General features: G+C 41.4%; 1 protein-coding gene across 8 annotated transcripts in view; it reads left to right on the forward strand.

Moving 5' to 3' along the window:
- Nucleotides 1–535: 535 nt before the first annotated feature.
- The window catches only part of Ccdc85a (coiled-coil domain containing 85A), a 211,560-nt gene continuing 187,987 nt past the window's right edge, over nt 536–24,108 (forward strand). For 3 of the 8 annotated variants that reach the window (XR_015044797.1, XM_085829060.1, XM_021177617.2), the window contains exons 1-2: nt 537–1,910; nt 8,728–9,682. Coding sequence is in view for 7 of the 8 variants with exons in the window: in XM_085829060.1 (XP_085685186.1) it covers nt 1,650–1,910; nt 8,728–9,682 (1,216 nt within the window). In the remaining variant the exon portion in view is untranslated. Of the gene's footprint in view, nt 1,911–8,727; nt 9,683–24,108 lie in introns of all 8 variants that reach the window. The other 5 variants (XM_085829061.1, XM_021177619.2, XM_021177616.3 and 2 more) reach the window with 4 other exon arrangements.

Consider the following 24,108-nt stretch of genomic DNA (forward strand, 5'->3'; position numbering starts at 1 on the left):
TAGCCGTACTACTTTCTTTCGATCTCCAGCAGGCAAAGGTTTCAGTCCCTAACTCATCATTTTTCACAAGGTGGCAGCTTTAAAGAGGATACACACTGCCTCATTAGAAGGAATATGATTGAGACTCTCACTGTGACAGAAGCTCAGGCTGGGATAGTGTGATTCTATAATTTTCTGGTCCTGTCAGCTTCCTAGAAATGATACTGCCAGGGCCTTCTGCACCCATCCTTTAGGAAAACAAGTGTATTTTCAGCTGAAAGAGGATTGCGCTGTATTTAACCAGAGACTAGCCAAAACATAGAATCCTCCTTCCAGATAGGACCATCAAAGGCCAGCCCAGTTTGCAGCACAGAGGAGTGAAAAGCTCAGTTGGTATTGGTTGGTATTTCAGTTTACTTTGCCAAGGGCACCGGGTGTGCAGACCTGAAAATCCAGGCTCCGGGAGAAGCAGAAGTTATTTTATTTTCTAAAGGCCTTGACATTTCCCAAATGAACGTTTAAAGGGCCAAGTACTTCCTCCTGAAGCTTCTTCATAAGGTGGTGAGTTTTTAGAGAAAACAAAGGCCTGGGAATGGGGTGGAGGTCCCCAAAGGGCTGAATTTAACAGCTCTTTGCCCTGATTTCCTGAACTTGAGGATTTTGTGACCTCCGGTCTTCCCTCTTCTCCAGTTCTCCGAAGTGCATCTAGCTAGTTAGTCATATGTCTTGCTCTCAAATTTCTGCGTCCAATTCTTCCAAGAACTGAGTGTCTCTCATTTTGGTCAGCAGGCTGCCTCTCCTGAACTAGTCTGACTTGCAGAGATGGAGGGAAGGGGACAGCCTATAGTCACTTGGTGGCGCGCGCGAGCCTCTCAACGCCCTGGCCGCACCTGCTCTTGACTCCAGCCCCACCCGCATCCCTGTGCTCTGGGAACCGCGCTCCCAGTCGTCCCTAGCAGCAGAGCACCAGGAGCTCAGGGTCCGGTTGGGCAGCTGAGTGCGCTTCGGGTTTGGCCTTTGCAGAAGGTGTTGCGGAATGCGGGCATCCCGGGGGCCAGCGTCCTCCCTGCTGCTGCTCCCCAACCCCCGCCCATCCTTCTCTGGGCTCTGAAAACCCAAGGCTTCCCAGAACAGTTTAGGATCAGCCATAGGACTACAGCTAGCCAGCTGCGCGGAGCTTTCTGGGAAGGACAGCAGCTCGCCCTAGGGTAGCAGCTGAGCCTCGGGGTTTAGCAAGAGAGAGGGAAGGGCGTGTGCATCGTGTGCCTGCTTGTGTGTGTGTGTGTGTGTGTGTGTGAGACCGTGAGGGATGACTGTCTGGATCTGATCAAGGAGAGGGCAGGGGACTGAGACAGAGCTTTCTCGGTGTCCCCGCCCGCTCCTGCTCCCCGGCGCCCTTCACTATGGAATTGCGCCGAGTTGGGATGGACCTATGCAGCCACCAGGAACTGGCCGTCGGGCCCCGAGATTCGGCAGGTACTCGCGCTTGGATGGCGAGGTAGGATGGCCACGCAGCGCGATTCCTGCCGTCCCCACGCAGCGGTCCCCCGGAGGTACCTCTGACTCTGGAAGCTTACAGGGGTGTGGGAGGAGGCCACCCAGCCGCGCCTGCACCTTCGCCAGTCGTTTCGCCTCTACCATCCACTCGCACCTGCCGCTACGCGGATACCATGTCTAAGGCGGCTGGAGGCTCAGCGCCAGCGGCGGAAAGTTGTCCCTCGGCTCCGGCCGGTGCGTCGACACCCACGGGCGTGGATGATCTATCTAAAGTGACGGACGAAGAGCTGCTGCAGTGGAGCAAGGAGGAGCTGATTCGCAGCCTGCGGCGAGCCGAAGCCGAGAAGGTGAGCGCGATGCTGGACCACAGCAACCTCATTCGCGAGGTCAACCGCCGCCTGCAGCTGCATCTCGGCGAGATCCGAGGGCTCAAGGTGAGTATTGGGCCTGGCAAGAAGGCTGGGCTGGGCGTGGCAGGGATCTGGAATCTCGGTGGGAGGAGGGTGGGAGAGCCAAACTTTTGTACCTCCATCAACAGGTGAGCTTCTCCCTTCTCCCAGGAGCACCCCTTGTCCCCATCTCCAGACCTTAAAGTTTTCCAAACTTTGGAGGCCCTTTCTTTTCTTCTTACGGGGACTTGGCATCTGGCTTTCTTTGATGCTTCTGAGACTAAGGGATTAGGAACCAAGGATGCCAGAAGTCAAAGAAGGGCACGGTGAGCACAGGGGATCTTTAATGTCCCAAGGAACAAAGACGGAATTAGGTTACAGTACACCAAGGGAGAAGACTAGATAGCTTGCCAGCCCAGTGCCTCTTCACCTTTAGGGGTCGGGTGTAGTTGCTCCTGCACCACCACTAGCTTTCTGGTGAGCAGAGGGCAAAGAAAGGACACCACTGCTAAGAACAGGAGAGAAGCCTAGGGTACCACCCGAGGAGCCAGTGTGAGTGTGACTTGGTGCTGGGTGCAGGTAAGCGTGATTTCTGCCTTCAAGTCTTCTTAGCTCTCCTGATTTTCTTCCCTTACTAGCGTTGTCATCACCTCGAACTGCTTTACTTACCTGTTCTTTCTTCACTCTGGATTTCACATTAATTTTATTAAGCATGAGGTGGGGGCAAGTGTAGAAGGCGCTGGGTAAGTGTTCTTAGTGATGCTTTGTCTACTCCCAAACCCAGGAACTTTCTTTTCTCCTTGAAGAGCTCCAATGTGCCAGTCAGGCTGCAGCAGACCCATCGGGAACGCCCTGGCCTGATGCTGTGCACTGCAAACTTCCTTTGCTCACAGCTAGCCTGGAGCCTTCTGGTATTCCTTCCTCTCATTGTTCTGCTTTTGTTTATAGGAAGGCAGACACATAGGAACCCCAGGGACCAAATTCCCTCCAAGCACAAAATGTTCCAGTGTCTCTCCTTTCCCCCTTGGATTCTCAGTGAATAGGCACCATTCCTTAATTGCTCCAGCGCTCCAGCTCTGGGATTCTGAGGAATGTGAACGGACAGATGGACAGATGCTCCAGACTCACCTATGTGTGAGCCCCAGCATAGATGACTCTCTCAGGTCCAAACTTGATGTCACACACTGCCTAGAGTGGGTGCAGAGATGACTATTCCCACAGTCAAAATCTTTCTCGTTTTAATTTATTACTAATGAGTATTAATTAAGTAGAAGACTTGGGGAAATGAGAAGAAGGGTAGAATAGAAGGAATATGGTCTTGGAAGTAAGTTTGAAGAATTCTCATTTATTAAGGTGGCCTTTTTTATTGATTAATAACATGTGAAAGGTAAAGTCTATTTCTTAAGGTGCTGTAAGAAGCTACAACAATGTAGAGAGGCTTGGTGCTGGAAACTTGTAGTTGCTGTCATCAGGAGAAAGCATGAAGTAGACCCATGTGCCTCCAGCAGCTGGGTGTCTTGGCAAGGCTGGGCAGTAGGACTTGCTTGTGTTGCTCCAGGTTAGTGTTCTTCCACGGTTTGAAATGCAACGTGGCTTGCAAGAGTTTTTAATTAATTTCTAAAGATTTCACTCAGATGAAAAACTAATGTTAATAACTCAAGAAATCCTTGGAAGTTCTTTTAGACTGTATATGATATGTGCAAGTCTAGGACAGGGCAGGGAGGAACAGCATGAATGGAATATTATCTGGTCATCTCTATAGTAGCCTCATTTGGAAAAATAACTATCGAGACAGTTAAGAGCAATTTTTCTTCAAGTAGACAGCTTGGAGGTCTGGATTCATGAGCCAATATTACAGGCCCTAGTGGGCTAACTCTTTATCAAGTTCAGAGTTGATGGAAATGGTCACTATGATGTTCATGTATGGCTTGGATTCCTGAACCCTGACTAGGGCAAGGAAATAAGGAAACGGCAGCACACAGACACACAGAAAAGCTGGGATCTGGTGGTATGTGCTTACTCTGACGGAGGGGTGGAGCCATAGCACTCCACAAGCTCAGTGTGCTTATTATATATGTTTCAACAGGGAGGCAGGACTATTGCATATAGGTGAACAAGGAGGTGAGGTTGATATATATATATATACATATATATATATATATGAATAAGGAGGAAGGTTTAGCTAATCTTCTATAGTCTGCGAACATCTGCTGATGGGAGAAAGTGGTGACACACTGTCAACTTTGCCATCCTTCTGAGTCTCACATGGGGAAGGCTTTGTCACTCCCGTGGGGCTGTGGTATTAGTATCCTTGACATGTTACCATCATATAATCACTCACTCCTTACAGGTCTTATTCTGTTGTAGACTCTGCCCCTTTTGCTGTAGCCATGGTAGAGTCCAGGCTTGTTGTCCATCCTAAGTGTAGTGTGGTTTGAAGACTCTTCTTCCAAGGCCAGTGTTCTCCCTTCCACTTATCAGTTTAGATGGGAGTCTCCCTGGTTTCCATACTGAGCCATGAATGTGCCTGACTAAATGAGTGATAGGAATACTTTGTAATTTTTATTTTAACTGGAAGAAAATGATTCCATTTGGGGGACCACTAAGGGCCCAGCACTCTTGAAGACTGTAAATGTTGGCTAATTGGAACCACACCTTTCTGTGACCTGATTTTTGAAATCATATCTAAATATTTGAAGTGACAAGGTGGCAGTGCCAGTGTACAGTTTGGTCATCTTAGGAAAATGGTTGGCCCATCATCCCCACTCGTCTTATCTGTCCAGTGGTGTATTATAATATTATATAAACTTTTATGAAGGTTGAATCTTACATAGACACAGTGAGGCCAAAGAGTTAAGAATGCTTTCTCAAGGCCACACAGATGTGAAGTGTTCAGAAACGGCTTATCAGATACTCTTTGACACCTGTGTGGACACAGCCGAGGACAGAGAAGATGCTGGCTAGAGTGTTGGTTAGAGTGCTGTAAGGATCTAAAAACCATTTGTGAGTACTGCTGAGCCTGGAATCCTGGTGGGGATTGCTTGGAGGAACTGAGTAGCTACAGATTTGCTGCCCATATTATACTAATTTCACCACACTCTTTGTATATGTTAGCTTGATGTTGCTGTGATAAAACACCATGGCCATGGCAGAGCAGGACACTGAGAGCTCAGACCCCCAACTGCAAGCACAAAGCAGGTAATAGGGATAACAGGAAGTGTTGAGAGAGGTCTTTTGACTCTCAGAGCCCATCTCCAGTGACACACTTCTTCCAGCAAGGCCACACCTCCTAAATGTCTGCCAGATAGGAAAGCAACAGCAACCAAAGACTTTGGAGACATGTTTAGATAGCTGAGCCTGTTAGGGGTGGTGATGTGTGGGGGCATTATCATTTGAACCACTGCATTCCTTAACCCCTAATGTCTGCAGAAAAGAAAAGACTAGCATGAAAACAATTCTTCTTGTACTGGAGATACAGCTCTTGGTTGAAATCTTGAGTAGGTTTAACATTTAAAATGTACTTTAGGCACTTAGGGTAATATCTTGTGTCTTACAGAGATGTTAAAAGGAAGCTAGCATTTTTGTTTTTTTGTTTTTTTTTGTTTGTTTTTGTTTTGTTGTTGTTTTTTAAAGAAAGCCTACATCTTGATGTGTCAGGTTTAAAGAAGATAGTTCACAAGATTACTAGTTTAATCTGGTTGCTTCATCAGAGGTTGAGAAATTGGACCAACATTGAAGACAAATAATATTCCCCAAAACATTAATAATAGGAAGAAAGAGCTATGGGAGATATGAATGGGCCCATGTCGGCTAGACCACTTGCTTTGGGATCTTGGAAAATTGTCCATTTCACTTCTTTTTTTTTTAAATATATTTTATTACGTATTTTCCTCAATTACATTTCCAATGCTATCCCAAAAGCCCCCCATACCCTCCCCCCTCTCCCCCATTTCCCTACCCACCCATTCCCATTTTTTTTTTTTTTTTGGCCCAGGCATTCCCCTGTACTGGGGCATATAAAGTTTGTGTGTCCAATGGGCCTCTCTTCCCAGTGATGGCCGACTAGACCATCTTTTGATACATATGCAGCTAGAGTCAAGAGCTCTGGGGTACTGGTTAGTTCATAATGTTGTACCACTTATAGGGTTGCAGGTCCCTTTAGCTCCTTGGGTACTTTCTCCAGCTCTTCCATTGGGAGCCCTGTGATCCATCCACTAGCTGACTGTGAGCATCCACTTCTGTGTTTGCTAGGCCCCGGCATAGTCTCACAAGAGACAGCTAGATCAGGGTCCTTTCAGCAAAATCTTGCTAGTGTATGCAATGGTGTCAGCGTTTGGAAGCTGATTATGGGATGGATCCCTGGGTATGGCAGTCTCTAAATGGTCCATCCTTTCATCACAGCTCCAATCTTTGTTTCTGTAACTCCTTCCATTGATGTTTTGTTCCCAATTCTAAGAAGGGGTACAGTGACCCCACTTTGGTCTTCAAGAAGAATGAAGACCATTTCACTTCTTAAGGAAAACTGATGATAACACTTCTGTGTATTACAGTTCTAGATCAGCCATGAACAGTCATAGCATAGACAAATTCAAGTGTTTTCAGGTGGAAATTAATTCAAATGAAGAGCAATACAATTTGAAGTTCATCTTAAATGCCTAGATAGAGCTAAATGTTAAATAATTTTTGAATCTTATCAAGATTGATTTTGTTTGGAATAATTTTCTCTGAATATCCAAAGCTTCTAATTTCCTCTAAAGTATCAATACCAAGGGCTCACCTTTCTACTATCCACTCCAACACAACAAAGTGGTATCTAAAAAGAACATGGGATTCTTTCTCAGCAGCTACAGCTATAGCTTGTTTGGGCAATAGACTTAGAGCTTTAAAGAACTGAGACATTCATAAATATATATTGTGTCCACTGTATGCAGCGTAGCATGATAAGTGTGTTACATATACAGAGACATCTGCTTCTTATATTGTCAGGGCTATATATGAGAATTGAGGTGATGTCTAGTGAATGCTCAAGTATGTCAAAGGCTTGTGTTGGATAGGAGTGCCATTTTATCCTGATAGTATTATGGTTCTGGGGTAACACTTCTCAGAGAAATCTCTCATATTGTATAACTTCATACCAGTAGGATATTTTCTACTTGGAATACATAGTCAGGTAGAAAAAGTATTTATTAATTTTCCCTGGCAATGGGAGATACCTGAACTGTTTCTGGACAGGCTCAATATGCAGAAAGTGTTTTTGAAGACCAGTCTGACAAGGAGTGCTGACTGAGGTTAGTGAGAGAAGACAGAAGATAGAAAACAAGGCAGTAGCTGAAGGTAGGAGGAAGAGTAGAAGAGTAAGCTTTTCCCCTAGCGTTTTTCATACATGTTACTACTGTCTGAATTTGCTTTCTGATACTCCTTTACCAGAGTGAAAGTTGTAGGATGTTCCAGGGTTTTGTGAATGTTCATGAACATTCCTAACATTTTCACTAGTACCTAGCACATAGTCTATGGTTACTAATTTTCTGTGATTGAACAAACGAATCACTATTCATGCTACAGAAGTAGACAGAGACAGAACATTTGAATCTGTGTCGCACTTGAGGGATTTTTTTTTTCACTGTATCCTAAGGGGAATGGGAAGTTACTAAAGCTTCATGGCAGGAGGGAAAATGTAACACATGAAGGTCCAAGTTCATAACACATGAAGGTCAAGTTCATAACACATGAAGGTCAAGTTCATAACACATGAAGGTCAAGTTCATATTACATGGAGGTCAAGTTCATAACACATGAAGGTCAAGTTCATAACAGAAGGTCCAAGTTCATAACATATGAAGGTCAAGTTCATTCCACATGGAGGACAAGTTCATAACACATGAAGGTCCAAGTTCATAACCCATGAAGGTCCAAGTTCATAACACATGAAGGTCAAGTTCATAACCCATGAAGGTCCAAGTTCATAACACATGAAGGTCAAGTTCGTAACACATGAAGGTCCAAGTTCATAACACATGAAGTCCAAGTTCCGAAGATTTGTTTGGCTCAGAAATGGAAGTGAGGGAAGAGATACTGGATGACCTTGTATTCTTATAAAGAACAATAGGTGGAGGTGACATTTGCTAAGAAAGAGCAATAGGTGGAGGTGACATTTGCTAAGAGAGAGCAATAGGTGGAGGTGACATTTGCTAAGAGTGGCACTTTGGGAGAGCAGTATTAGTAGCTTTGGCTTATGTTAAAGGTGAGTTGCCTGGGTGAATTTCCAGTGGCTATGGCCAGTGAGGGTGGAAAAAATGCCCCTAATGGGGTATCTGTGCTTTCCCCTAGGGGTTGAGGAAATGGGGTGGTTCATGCTTTGTGGTGTCTCCAGACCAGTTTCCTGTTTATCAACTGGGTATTCCCTAATTGCTGGCTGAGTGAATCTCCTTGAAGCCCAGGCTCTTCTGTGAAAAACTCTTAAATACTATTTCCTAAGCATTGGGATGGAAAACTAAATAAAATAACTGGTAGAGTATATGGAACATAACCAGTACGATAGTTTAATGTTATGGTTATCTTTAATTTTCATCTTTCTGTGGTCTCTTAACTGGCATGCAGTAGCTCTCAGCCTACCTAATGCTGCGACTCTTTAATACCATTCCTCATTTTGTGGTTGCTCCCCCCCCCCCCGCCATAAAATCATTTTCTTTGCTACTTCATAACTATAAATCCTAATGTGAATATTTTTGGAGATAGAGATTTGCTAAACGGTTCAGAAACCATAGGTGAGAACTACTGTAAGGCTTATTCCATTCTGGAACTTTCCATATGGAGGGTCTAGATGAGATGCCACCTCTTCTTGAACTTCCATCTCTCTTTTCAGGATATTAACCAGAAACTCCAGGAAGACAACCAGGAACTGAGGGACCTATGCTGTTTCCTGGATGATGACCGGCAGAAAGGCAAAAGGGTGTCCCGGGAGTGGCAAAGATTGGGTCGCTACACAGCTGGAGTGATGCATAAGGAAGTGGCCTTATACTTGCAGAAGCTGAAGGAGCTGGAGGTGAAGCAGGAGGAGGTGGTGAAGGAGAACATGGAACTTAAGGAACTCTGCATGTTGCTGGACGAGGAGAAGGGTGTAGGATGTGCCGGCAGCCGCTGCTCCATCGATAGCCAGGCCAGCCTGTGCCAGCTGGTTGCCTCTGCTACCCCCTATGTGCGAGATGTGGGTGATGGCAGCAGCACCTCTAGCACTGGCAGCACTGACAGTCCTGACCACCACAAACACCATGCCAGTGGGGGAAGCCCTGAACATTTACAGAAGCCCCGGAGCGAGGGCAGCCCAGAGCACACCAAACACAGGAGCACTAGCCCTGAACATCTACACAAACCCAGGGCTTCTGGGACCCCAGATCACCCCAAAGCACTGAAAGGACCCAGCCCTGAGCACCACAAGCCCTTGTGCAAGGGTAGCCCCGAGCAGCAGAGGCACCCACATCCAGGGAGCAGCCCAGAAGTGCTGCCCAAGCACGTGTTGAGTGGGAGCCCTGAACATTTCCAGAAGCATAGGCCAGGAGGCAGCCCGGAACACACCAGGCACAGTGGAGGGAGCCCTGAGCATCTTCAGAAACACGCTCTTGGTGGGAGCCTGGAGCACCTCCCCAGAGCCAGGGGAACAAGCCCAGAGCATCTCAAACAACATTACGGGGCCAGCCCTGATCACAAACATGCAAGTGGCAGTGGAGGCAGCGGCGGGGGCAGCAGGGAGGGCACCCTCCGGCGGCCTGCTCAAGAGGATTCATCATCCCATCACCGGAATGTCTACAGCGGCATGAATGGTGGGTCAGTATATGCTGGGAGCTGCTTTGGCTCGGCAACTCAGTAGACCATTATGAATGCAAAGGGGATCTCCAGCAGTATTAGGAAAATGGAGCTTTGGCTAAGGGGCGGGTAGATAGGAGACCTAACATTTGCCAGGAATAAAAATCATATATTTCGTCTCCCTTCTCCCCTTATTTATTTTATCTTATAGAGTTATCAGCCAGATGGAGCTTGGGTGTGAGAGGTTACAGAGGAAATGTGAACTGTTCATCTTGAGCTGCTGAGTTGCCAGGAGGAAAATCTATTCTTTATTGGATAAAAATAGATTCTTTGACTGTGTCCTTGAACATTCTCTTAGCTGCATGCTGTTTCTTACCAGACATTACTTGTGGCATGGTTTTCAGATGAATCCAGTGAATAGCTTATGGACAGGAAGAAATGAATATTTTAATACAACAATGAAATTCCTAAACAGACTCCATGGTGTTTGCTCAAGTATCCGTGCATATGCTTTTATCTTGATTTTTTTTTAATTTTCTTTTGGGTTAGGATTAAAGCATTAACTGTGACCTTTTTTATTTGTATTAAAATTCAACAAATGATTCCTTCCCTACTCAGATCCTATTACCCTTTCACCAAAGTCTCAGCCATATTCTGAACCTGATGTACTTACATAGCAGGAGACATATTTCTGGGTCAGTTTAATGTACCTGTTTAAAATGTGCACTGTCTAGAGTCTAGAAAGTAGAACATTCACTGTAATTGCTGAGGTGACATTATGTTAGAGCTCTTAAACCTTTTGGAAGAGGCTTAATTTTCTGCATCCTGGTTCTGAAGTCACTTTTAACTTGAAAAAAATTTTTCTTAAAGTAAAATAGCTCTACCACTCACCCCCACCCTTCCCATCCAGTTCTTTTGTGTTATGTCTGGTTGGGTTGGAGTGGTCACGATTGGCTTTTATCAACTGTGGGGTTTCCATTCAAGATATCTGAGGTTCATCATTCTATTTGAAATAATCTGCTCCAGAGTGGACAGCCAGCTCCAAGCAGGGATGGAGGCGGTTGCCAGTTTTTAGTGGTGACACGAAAGGGTGAGTTTTCAATATTGTAGCTGGGAATTGACCGGTTGGGTTCCATTTCATTGTAATCCTTCTCACTAGTTCTAAAATGGACTCTGGAAGCTTCCTGTGTTCTGAGTGAAAAGAAAAAAAAAAAAAAGATCAAGCAGGCAGGGGAAATGCAAGGCTGTTGCTTTCTTTGTTGTGCACATTGAGAGGTGGCTGGGAGAAACCAGTTTCCTGCTGTGGTGCAGCTTTGGCCCCACAGTTCTCCACAAGAGCCCAAAGTCATTTAGAAAGACAGTTTGGCTGCCACCGTCACTAGGGGTGGAGGGGTGATTGGTTATGATGCTTGTCTTCAAGGGCCACAATGGGTTAGTGGAAAGGTAAAATTAATGCCTTTTCCATTTCTGATTAATCTTTAATGAGCTTGAGAAGTAACTGCAGGATTTTAAGGAAACTTTTCTTAAGCAAAAAAGACAGATACAAAATGGTTCTTTAAACTACAGTTTATTATTTTATCTTACTGTGTTTAAAACATTACTATTTTTTATTTGCAAATTATTATTGCATAAATGTATTAGGTAAAATGGGAATATTGGTTCTGTATATATATTGTGGCATGGTTAAATCAATCTAATGGTCATATCCATCATACAGCTTACAAGACATGTTTATGGAGAGACATCTGTAGTTTGCTTTTTTTTTTTTTTTTGAGATATGTAGTATCTTGTTAATGCCTATAATCATCCTTCTATGACTACCCCCTCTGTCCCGTCTGTCTGAAACAGTTAGCTCAGTGGTAGAATGTTTGTGTAGCAAGTGTAAAGACCTGAGTTTGGCCTTTGGCTCTGAAAATAAATCAGTTGATCAAATATGTTTGTCTATTCTTAGATTTTTCTATCTTATTCCTATGGTCAGTGTGTCTTTAAAAGTTTTTGTATTGCGGGGTGTTGGTGGCACATGCCTTTAATCCCAGCACTTGGGAGGCAGAGGCAGGCGAATTTCTGAGTTCTTTCTGAGTTTGAGGCCAGTCTGGTCTACAGAGTGAGTTCCAGGACAGCCAGGGCTACACAGAGAAACTCTGTCTCGGGGAAAAAAAATTTTTTTGTATTGTACTATGTTGTTTTCATTATAATTAGGTTATAATATATTTTAAAATTGAGTGTGATGTCCCCAGCCTTGATCTTCTGTTTAACATTGTTTTGGATATTCAAGGTCATTTATATATTCATTTTAATTTAAGAATTTTTAAAATCATTTATTTGAAAAATGACATTGGGGTTCTGGTAAAGATTACATCGATTCTATAATCTATGGTTATGGAATATTCTTTATCTCTTTTTAATTTATTTCATCATTTCTTTTATAGTTTTTAGTATACAGGTCCTTTACTTCCTTGATTTTGTGTGTGTGTGTGTGTGTGTGTGTGTGTGTGTATGTATGTGGGTGTGTGTGTGAGAGTGATATTGATGGTGCATGCACATATGTGTTCATATATAAAGTTTAGAGGAAGAATATCAGGAATCATGTGGCATCACTCCTCTTATTCCTCAGAGACAGGTTCTGATATTAAACCCACACCCTGAGCCCTCAGTGCCCAGCTTTCAGGCATATTCTGGGCTATACCTGGCTTTTTATGTGGTTCCTCGGAATTATAACTACGGTTCTTATACCTGCATAGCAAGTGGTCTTACCCACTAAATCATCTCACCAGACCCTTCATTAAATTTATATAGATCTTTTTGCTATTTTTTTCCTAGTATAAATGAGCAACCCCTCCCCCTTATTTTCTTGTTGAATAGCAGCTAGTATCTAATAGAATTGTTACTTTGTTGGAGACTACATTTACATGTTTTAACTTTACCTAATTTGATTACAAGTTTTGTTTTGTAGATACTTTAGACTTTTCTCTATAAAAATCATGTTACCAGCAAACACAGGCAGTTTCACTTCTTCCTTTCCTATCAGGATGTGTTTGGTTTCTGCCTTGGCTCAGTCCTGCCATAAATAGAGTGGCGGGAGTGGGCATCTTAGAGGAGAACTTACTTTCTGAGGTTGAGGGTAGTGTTAGCCATGGGTTTATCAAGCTGGCCTTGACTAGACTGAAGCTAATTTTTCTCTAACCTGTTCACTTTCTTTTTATGAAAAGATGTTGCTTTCAAGAGTAGAGCTTCAGATAAAGATGATATTAAACATGACTTATCATTACCTGAATTCAGGTAAACTTAATTGGCCAAAAAAAATGAATTTTAAAATTTAGCAGTATAATTAAATCTAGCAGAAGGGTTATATGATTGAAAAATTTCATAGCTACTTCAGTTCTTGTCACCAAGTATTTTTATTCCTAAGCAATGGCTCTTCTGCTAAGAGTTGATAGTCTCACCAGAGTGTAATTCCAGTACATGTGCATTGCATTTTTATTTCTGTAATTAATTGGAAACTGAAGTGGCTCAGTGAGATATTTACAGATCATCAACCTGTAAATTTGGCTAATGGTAACTTGTACTTATTCCTCCATCACAAATTAATTTTTTATATGGATGGTAAGACATACTTTTCCCTACTTTTAAACCCACATACAATTTGTTGTAATCACTGGTGTATAGACAGATAAGAACCAGCCAGGAAGTTAATCCTGAATTACAGAGTGGCTGAGTCATTTCCAAAGCCACTCTGTTTGGGGCTAGTGTGAAATATGAGTGCTGTAGATTAAGCTCTTGCATATTTTTGCATGATCAAAAAGCACATGAAAGCAAGTGGGAAGGTGATTTGGACTGTGGCAAAACTAAAACTGGTAAACTCTGTGCTGGCAGAGCATTGTCTTCTCAGAGGATGTGTACCTCCACACCCACACCCACGCACACTAAGGAAATCTCTCCCCAAACATGCCTATCTTAGCTGACTGTGTCTCGGCATCTTTAAATCCTCTCATGTTTTCAGTCCTTGAACTTTATCTATTAGTTTCCTTTGGTTATCATACTTGATGTAATCATCTTCATCTAGAAAGCAGAGGGAGATTTTTAGATACATTTTCCCTGTTTAAACTTCTTAGTTCTTATAATCATTCCTTATAGCTATTTGAAAAATAACAAAATCAGCACACATAGGCACGTATCTTCCAGACTAACTGAAATCTTCATGTGAGAACATACTTCCTTGTGATTTTTTCCTCTTTCTAGCTTATAGACAGCCAAGAGTTCCATTTTCAAAAAATGAAGTAGATTCAACATTTAATTCATTTCAACATTTATTAAAATTGCTTATCGTACTCCAGACTTGTAATTACAGAAATCATGAGTAGCTATTTCTAGCTATACATATATACACACAGAACCTCAAACGTTGAAAAGATGGGGTTTATTTGTCTGATTCTGTGGAAATGAGACATTGAGTTTATGTTTCCTAGGAGGTGCAGGAATTTCCCTTCTCAAGTCTTGCTTGCAGATTCCAGCTGCAGGGGCTTGATGACTCAGGTTCTTTTAGCAACAGCTCTTCTCTTTTGTTGATCTCAGACAGTGCCAGTTTTCCCACTGAGTCAAGTACCCAGTGAGTTAAATAGTTTTAGTAAACAAACAGTTAAAAGTTTTTAATTCCAGAGGCACAAATATTTGTTTATCATAAAACAAGAAGGAAAGCACAGGAGGAAAACTAGTCTTTATGGTATTCTTTTTTCTTTTGAAAGCAAGAGGAACATAGAATGATCTGTTTGTGTCCTTTGAGAACATTTTTTGGTTTTTTGCCTTTTGTTTTGTTTTGTTTTGTTTTGTTTTGTTTTTTGTTTTTTGAGACAGGGTTTCTCTGTATAGCCCTGGGTGTCCTGGAACTCATTTTGTAGACCAGGCTGGCCTCAAACTCAGAAATCCACCTGCCTCTGCTTCCCAAGTGCTGGGATTAAAGGTGTGCGCCATCACTCCTTTAAAAAAAAAAAAGAACATTTCTTTTTTTTTTCTTTTTTTCTTTTGTTGATTTTTATTTAATCTTCTCTCATATCCTGACTGCAGCTTCCCTTCCCTCTACTCCTCTTAGTTCCCTGTACCTCCCATGTCTTGCAGGTTACACCCCCAGGGACATAAACCAAGCACCACACAACAAGATACAATAAGACCAGGCACAAACCTTCACATCAAGGCTGGATGAGGCGACCCTTTAGAAGGAAAGGATTCCCAAGAAGAGGCTAAAGAATCAGAGACACCCCTTCTCCCACTGTCAGGAGGACCCCAAACCAACAACTATAAAAATATACAGAGGATCTATTGCAGACTCATACAGGTTGCCTCTTCAGTCTCTGTGAGCCCTATCCTGCCTACTTGATCCCATTTGTCATTCTCTCTCAGTGTACTCAACTGCTCTGGTTCCCACAGTTCTTCCTCTCCTTTCTTTTGTGAGATTTCCTGAGCTCTGAGGTGGGGGTACCTAGGGACCTAATGGAGACCTTCAATCTAGGCTCTCTCTTTGCTTAATGTTTGGCTGTGGGTTTCTGCATCTGTTCCTATCAGCTGCTGGAAGCAGCCTCTCTGATGATGACTGGGCTAGGCACTGATCTATCTGGATAGCAGAACATCTTCATCATTAATTGATTTTTGTTGTTTTTGCTTTTTTTTTTAAAGGGTTGTTTTATTTTAATAACTGACCCATGTGAGGCCACAGCCAGGCCAGGTATGTATAGACACGAGGGAAGCTTTATTTCTTGGTCTCCTCCTCCTTGGACAGAGTCTTGGTGATCTCTTCCTTCTTGGCCTGGAGGTGCTCCTCCCAGCGCTTTCGTGCTTCCTTGGTCTCAGACCTGCGAACCTCAGCCTGGTCAGCCAGGAGCTTCTTGCGGGCCTTGTCTGCCTTCAGCTTGTGGATGTGCTCCATGAGGATGCGCTTGTTTGTTTTTTTTTTTTTGTTTGTTTGTTTTTTGATTTTTAATATTTTTATTACATATTTTCCTCAATTACATTTCCAATGCTATCCCAAAAGTCCCCCATAGAGCCCCCCACTTCCCTACCCACCCATTCCCATTCTTTTGGCCCTGGCTTTCCCCTATATTGGGGCATATAAAGTTTGCAAGTCCAATGGGCCTCTCTTTCCATTGATGGCCGACTAGGCCATCTTTCGATACATATGCAGCTAGAGACAAGAGCTCCGGGGTTCTGGTTAGTACATCATGTTGTTCCAACAATAGGGTTGCAGATCCCTTTAGCTCCTTGGGTACTTTCTCTAGCTTCTCCATTGGGAGCCCTGTGATACATCCAATAGCTGACTGTGAACATCCACTCCTGTGTTTGCTAGGCCCCGGCATCGTCTCACAAGAGACAGCTATATTTGGGTCCTTTCAGCAAAATCTTGCTAGTGTATGCAATGGTGTCAGCGTTTAGAAGCTGATTATGGGACGGATCCCTGGATACAGCAGTCTCTAAATGGTCCATCCTTTCATCACAGCTACGAACTTTGTCTCTGTAACTCCTTCCCTGGGTGTTTTGTTCCCAATTCTAAGAAGGTGCACAGTGTCCACACTTTGGTCTTCATTCTTCTTGAGTTTCATGCGTTTAGCAAATTGTATCTTATATCTTGGGTATCCTAAGTTTTGGGCTAATATCCACTTATCAATGAATACATATTATGTGAGTTCTTTTGTGATTGTGTTACTTCACTCAAGATGATGCCCTCCAGGTCCATCCATTTGGCTAGGAATTTCATAAATTCATTCTTTTTAATAGCTGAGTAGTACTCCATTGTGTAAATGTACCATAATTTCTGTATCCATTCCTCTGTTGAGGGACATCTGGGTTCTTTCCAGCTTCTGGCTATTATAAATAGGGCTGCTATGAACATAGTGGAGCATGTGTCCTTTTTACCGGTTGGGACATCTTCTGGATATATGCCCAGGAGAGGTATTGCTGGATCCTCCGGTAGTACTATGTCCAATTTTCTGAGGAACCGCCAGACTGATTTCCAGAGTGGTTGTACAAGCTTGCAATCCCACCAACAATGGAGGAGTGTTCCTCTTTCTCCACATCCTCGCCAGCATCTGCTGTCACCTGAATTTTTGATCTTAGCCATTCTGACTGGTGTGAGGTGGAATCTCAGGGTTGTTTTGATTTGCATTTCCCTGATGATTAAGGATGTTGAACATTTTTTCAGGTGTTTCTCTGCCATTCGGTATTCCTCAGGTGAGAATTCTTTGTTCAGTTCTGAGCCCCATTTTTTAATGGGTGTTTTTGCTTTTACAGTTGTGTTTGTCCTAGGTTTCTAGCTCCAGTTGTCTCTCCCTATATAGTCTCCTCCCATTCCTCATATTCCCATCCCCATCTGTGCCCAGTTCACACACAAAATCTATTTGTTTCTTCTTTCCAGGGACATCCATGTGCTCATGGTAGAGTCTCCATTGTTATTAAACCATCTCTGGTTCTGTTGACTGTAGCATGGTTATCATGGTTATCCTTTAATTTATAGCTAATATCCAGTTACAAGGGAGCATATGCCATGGTTGTTTTTATGGGTCTGGGCTACCTCACTCAGGATGAATTTTTTTTCTTATTCCATTCATTTGACTTCAAATGTCATTGTTTTCAACTGAAAAATACTCCACTGTGTCTATGTACCACATTTTCATTATTCATTCTTTGTTTGAGGGACATCTAGGTTATTTCTAGTTTGTGGCTATTATGCAAAAAGCTGTTCTAGACAAGGATGAGCATGTCTCTTTGTGATAGGATAGAACATCTTTTAGGTGTATGTCTAAGAGTGCCGTAGCTGAATCTTGAGATAGATCAATTTGCAATTTTCTGAGGAACCACCATATTGATTTCCATGGTGACTGTAGAAGTTTGCCCTCTCACCAGCAATAGAAGATTGTTCCATTTGCTCCACATTAGTCATTAGGGCAGGTGTAAGATGGAATCTCAGAGTAGTGTCAGATTTGTATTTCTCTGATAGCTAAGGATGTTGAACCTTTAAGAAAAAAAAACTGTTTCTCAGCTATATGAGGCTCCTCTATCGAAAATTCTCTGTTTAGATCTTTCCCTCATTTTTTAAGAATTGGATTATACTCTTTGTTGATGTTTAGTTTTTTTTATATATTTTGAATATTAGCCATCTATTAGATGTGGAGTTGAAGAAAATCTTTTTCCATTCGCTTTGGTCCTTTTGATGATGGTGTTCTTTGTCTTTCAGAAGCTTTCCAGTTTCATTTGTTAATTGTTTATCTTGGTTCCTTTACTATCAGGATTCTGTTCAGGAACTTGTCTCCTGTGCCAATGCATTCAAAGTTATTTCTCATTTTCTTTTCTATCAGTTTCAGTTGGTTTTATGTAGAAGTCTTTGATCTATTTAGACTTGAGTTGTGCACAGGGTGATAGATATGGATCTTTTTTCATTCATATGCTGATATCCAGTTAAGACCAACATCATAGCTTGAGGATACTTTCTTTTTCCTGGTGTGTATTTCTTAAAAATACACCAGTGCTTTTTTTTTTTTTTTTTAATCAAAATTAGATGTCCATAGGTGCATGGATTTATGTCTGGCTCTTCAATTGGATTGCACCAATCAGCATGTCTATTTTGGTGCTAATACCATGCGGCTATTATTACTAGATCTTGAAATCAAGTATGGTGATATATCTTGAAGATTTATTACTATTCAGAATTGAATTAACTATTTTGGATTTTTTTGTTTTTCCATATGAAGTTGAGTATTGTCCTTTCAAGGTCCACAAAGAATTATGAAGGAATTTTTATTGTTGCATTGAATCTGTACATTGATTTTGGCAGAATGGTCATTTTTACTATGTTAATTTTACCAATTCATGACCAAGTGAGGTCTTCTTCAATTTCTTTCTTCAAATCCTTGACATTTCATATAATTTGAGGCTATTGTAAAGATGTTGTTTTCCTGATTTCTATGTCAGTCAATTTGCCATTTATATATAGAAGAGCTACTGATTTTATTTTTATCTTGTTATTTTTAATTTTTTAATTTAATCTTTTTATCCAGTAACTTTTCAGAAAGTGTTTTTCAGTTATAGGAGTTCTTTAGTGGAATTTATAGGATCATTTATGTATACTATCATATCATCTTCAAATATAATACTTTGGATATAATTTGTATCCTCTTCATCCCCTTCAGTTGTCTTATTGCTGTAGGTGAAATTTTAGGTGCTATATTGAATAGACATGGAGAGAGCAGTCAGCCTTTTCATGTTTCTGATTTTAATGGAGTTGCTTTGAATTTCTCTCCATTAAATTTGATTTTAGGTATAGGCTTGCTGTTAGTTGTCTATTATACTTAGGTGTATCCCATGTATCCCTAACGTCTCCAGTACTATCATGATGGGATTTGAGATTTGTCAAAGGCTTTTTTTGGCATATAATGAGATGATATGTGGGATTTTTCTATCAGTTTATTTATATGGTGGAATATATTTACTGATTGCCATGTGTTGAACCACCCCTGCATCTCTGCAATAAAGCCTATTTGATCATAGTAAATAATCCTTTTGATTATCCTTTGTTGTGGCCTGCCCGCAGTCCACAACACAAACGGTTCAACTGAGAATGGCAGTTCGAACTGAAAAGAGAGGAATCTAGACGGGGCGGAAGAAACAATGGAGCCAAGACAACAAACATTCTGATCAAGGCTCAATTTTACTATTTTCAGACACTCAGTTATAAAGGAAGGGGGAGGGAACCCAACTTCCCGCCAAGTAACTCAGGGTCCAGTAGCAGGACGAACACGTGTGTGCCTCCAGGCAGCAAAGGCAGGTTCCAGCAGTAGGCGTGGCAGGACGAATGAGCAGTTAGCTCCACCCTTGAGCAAGCAGGTTCCAGGCTGGGGGAAGGGAGGCCACAATCCTTGTGTTTTGTGTACAAATATTTTACTAGTTTTGAATCTTTGTTCATAAGGGAAATTGGACTGTAATTCTATTTTTTGTTGATTCTTTATCAGGTCTAAGTATCAGGGTAACTGTTTTCTCATAAAGTGAATTGAGAAGTGTTTTTTCTGTTTCTATTTTGTTGAATAATTTAAGGATTATTGGTGCTTGCTTTCCTTTGAAATCCTGATAGAATTCTTCAATAAAACTATGTGGCCTTAGGTTTTGTTTTGTGACTGTTGTTTGGAAACTTTTTTTTAAAATATTTTTTATTAGGTATTTTCCTCATTTACATTTCCAATGCTATCCCAAAAGTCCCCCATAGCCTCCCCCCACCCACTCCCCTACCCACCCACTCCCCTACCCACCCACTCCCACTTTTTGGCCCTGGCATTCCCCTGTACTGGGGCATATAAAGTTTGCAAGTCCAATGGGCCTCTCTTTCCAGTGATGGCCAACTAGGCCATCTTCTGCTACATATGCAGCTAGAGTCAAGAGCTCTGGGGTACTGGTTAGTTCATAATGTTGTTCCACCTATAGGGTTACAGATCCCTTTAGCTCCTTACTGCTTCTACTTTACCAGGGCTCACAGGTCTATTTACATTGCTTATCTGTCTGCTTAAGCTTTGGCAAGTGCTGCCTATCAAGAAAGTTACCTATTTCCTTTAGATTTTCCAATTTGGTGGCATACAGGTTTTTAAAGTATGTCCTTATGATTCTCTTTATGTTGTTGGTGTCTGTTGTTGTCTCCCTGTTTGTTTCTACTTTTTTAATTTTGATATTCTTTTTCTATCTTTTAGTTAGCTTAGATAAGGGTTTGTCTATCTTGTTGATTTTCTCAAAGAACCAACTATTTGCTTCATTGAATTTTTTATATCATTCTCTTCTATTTTATTGATTTTAGCCCTCAATTTGATTATTCTTGCCATCTTGGATGTGTGTATTTCTTTTTGTTCTGGAGCTTTGAGGTATGTGATTAGGTTGCTAGTAAGAAATCTCTTCAATTATTTTGCATAGGCACTAAGTGCTGTGAACTTTCTTTCCTTTTAGCACAATTTTCATTGTATTCCAGGAGTTTGAATATGCTGTGTGTTTATTTCATTGAACTCTAGAAACTAATTTCTTTCTTCATGTCTGTCTTGGCTCATTTTTAATTCAGTAGACAGTCAGTTTTCAGGAGAATTTGTAGGCTTTCTGTTGTTGATAACCAGATTTAGTTCGTGGTGGTCTGGTAGGATGCAGGGAATCTATTTTCTTATATCTATTGAGACTTGTATTGTGTCCAAGTTTGTGGACAATTTTGGAGACAGTTCCATGTGTTACTGAGAAGAAGGTATATTCTTTTGCATACGGGTGAAATGATCTATAAATATTCTGAAAAATTCTGTTAGGTTCCTTTTTTTATGTCAAATAGCACCAGTATTCCTCTATTTGTTGTCTGGACGAGGTGATCCAACCATCAGTGTGTGAACATCAGTATGTAACATAAGCTTTGGTAATGTTTCTTTTTAAAAAGTGGATGCCTTTCTGTTTGGGACATAGATGTTAAGAACTGATACATTATGTGGATAGATTTTTCTCCTTTGACTACATAGGGTCCTTTGTCATCTTTTTAATAAATTTTGGCTTGAAGTCGATTATTTTAGATATTAACATGGCTACACCAGCTTGCTTTTCAGGTCCATTTGATAGGAATATCTTGATATTGAGGTGTGGTCCTTGAGTGCAGCAGATGGATAAGTCCTGTTTTCATATCCATTGTGTTGATCTGTGTCCTTTTATTGGGGAATTGAGTCCATTAATAGTGAAAGAGATTGGTGGCTAATGATATTAATTCCTATTATTTTGTTGTGGTTTTGGTGATGGTGATGGTGGCAGTGGTGGTGGTGTATGTGTGTATGCTTCCCTTCCTTTGGTCTTGGTAGTATGAAATTGTTTATTTCTGGTGTTTTTGTGTGTGTAGTTAAATTCCTTGGTTTGGATTTTTCCTTCTAGCACATTCTGTAAGACTGGGTTTGTAGATATTGTTTAAATTTGATTTTGTCACAAAATGTTTTATTTTCTGTATGGTGATTGAAAGTTTTGCTGAGTATAGTCACCTCTGCTGGCATCTTGGTCTTTTAGTGTCTGCAGCACTTCTGTCTAAGCTCTTGTGGCTTTTAGTGTCTCCTCTGAAAAGTCACATGTGATTCTATGTATTTTATGTGTTACTTGGTCTTTTTTCCTTCACAGTTCTTAATATTCTTTGTTCAGCATGCTTACTGTTTTTGATTATTATGTGATGAGGGGAATCTTCTTTTCTGGTTCAATATATTAAGTGTTCAGTATGCTTATTATACCTTAATAGACATGCCACTTTTTAGGTTAGGAAAATTTTCTTATATAGTTTTATTGAAAATGTTTTCTGGGCTTTTGAGCTGGTACTCTTTTTCTACCTTAATTCCTATTATTCTTAGGTTTGATTTTTTCATAGTGCCCCGATTGTTACATATTTTGTCCCAGGAAGTTTTTAGACTTTAACATTTTCTTTGATAGATGTATTCATTAATTTTATTGTAATTTCAATGACTTTGATTCTATCTCCCATCTATATTATATTTATGAGGCTTGCCTCTATAGTTCCTATGCACCTATCTAGATTTTTTTTTTATTTCTAGATTCCCCTTAATTTGTGCTTCCTTTATTGCTTCTACTTCTATTTTCAAGTCTTGAACAGTTTTATTTATTTTGACTATTTTTCTTTGCTTTCTTTAAGGGACTTATGAATTTCCTCCAATTTCCTTGTATTTTCCTGGTTTTCTGTAAGGGATTTATTCATTTCCTCTTTAAGAACCCCTATTACCATCATTAAGTTTGCTTTTAAGGTCTTTTCCTTGTGCTTCAGCTGTGTTGAAATATTTAGCGCCTGCTGTGGTAAAATAGCTGGGCTCTGGTCATGATATATTGCCTTGGCTGTTGTTGATCATGTTCCTATGCTGGTGTCTAACCATCTGGTTCTAAGATGATTATAGTGCTGATTTCTGAGTTTCTCTATGTCAGGTGTGTGTTTTGTTCCTTTGTTTATTTGTTTGTTTATTTATTTATTTGTTTGTTTTTTGTCTCCTCTCTGGTCCTCTGGTATTTGTGGCCTATATTTGAGTGGGGTGTTTCTAACAGAGTTAGGGGCTGGATTTCTTGTAGCCTCTATGGCTTCTGGTTGAACAGGTGGTGTCTGCCAGAGTTGGTGTCTGGAATAGGGCACAAGAAGGATTGACATGATTGGGAATAGGGTGGGGGGCACTGAGATAAGGGGGATCAGTGGGCAGACAGCCCACTTGATGTTCTACAACCAGAGAGGATTCTTGTTGAGCTGTTGTTTTCTGCCTGAGTTAGGAACTAGGACATGGTGGTGAGAAGGGAGGGAGGATTGAGGATAATGGGAGTGGTGCACCAAAAGAGTCAGGGAGGTTCAAGGGTAGGTGGCCTACTTTGACTTCTTGTGGCCAGCTTGGCCTTTGTTTGAGCAGAGGGTCTCCACCTGAGTTGCTTTTGACTACATTTTAATGGACAGTAACTGTGTTTCTCTTTCTCGTCACCTTAGCCACCAGGACACATGGGAAGACATTTTCCACTTGGCATAAGTCAAGGTCTCTTTAGAAATGTCTTTGGCCACATTGGTAGGAATGCCAAAGTTATAAGCCTAGCTTTTGAGAGTTTCTTATTCCTTCTTATGTTGGCAGTTTAGACACTATTTATCTCTAGATCTCTAAAAAAGAGAGGTTGTGAATGCCAAAGTTATAAGCCTAGCTTTTGAGAGTTTCTTATTCCTTCTTATGTTGGCAGTTTAGATACTATTTATCTCTAGATCTCTAAAAAAGAGAGGTTGTGTCTCCCAACAACTCTTTCTTCACAGGAGAAACCTGGACCTAGACACTATCACACCTTTCAAGTTGGCAGAAAACAAAATCAAGACAGGGTTTTCTGCATGGCCCAGGCTAGTCTGTTTCCTAGTCCACCTCCCCAGTGCTATCAGGTACACGGATACAGTACACAGGTAGCCCTGATTCATGAAACTAGTCTTCTATGAAGTGTTTTTCAACTTGACTGCAGACTAAATTTATTCTATCTTTGGAATTATCAATGGTTGAGGCCTTTACTCAAGTACGCATATGATGCTGACTGGATGCTTACCCTGTACACTTTCGGATATCACTCACTAGTGGCATGAATGATCAGGCCAGGGGAAAACCACTCCATGTATAACGAGCTGTGGCTTTCTGTGAATGCTTAAAAACACTAAGTATCTTGGGAAGGAGAAAGTTATTTCTTCTTCTTTTTAACTAACTCCATGAGTAGGACTAAAAATAGAACACAGGACCGATGAGTCTTCACTCCTCTCATCTCTAGGTCAAGGCTGTCTGAATGTTCAACTGCTTTGCAGAAAAAAAAAAAAAATCCATGATTTTTGTCCTGTGGAATTGTTTGACAATTCAGGGAGAGGTTGTCATGTGAACAGTGGAGGACTGCTTTAGCATTTAAAGGTTGTGCA

The sequence above is a fragment of the Mus caroli genome, unplaced genomic scaffold (assembly GCF_978045245.1).
Source record: "Mus caroli unplaced genomic scaffold, Mus_caroli_1 scaffold_13, whole genome shotgun sequence".
Lineage (NCBI taxonomy): Eukaryota > Metazoa > Chordata > Mammalia > Rodentia > Muridae > Mus > Mus caroli.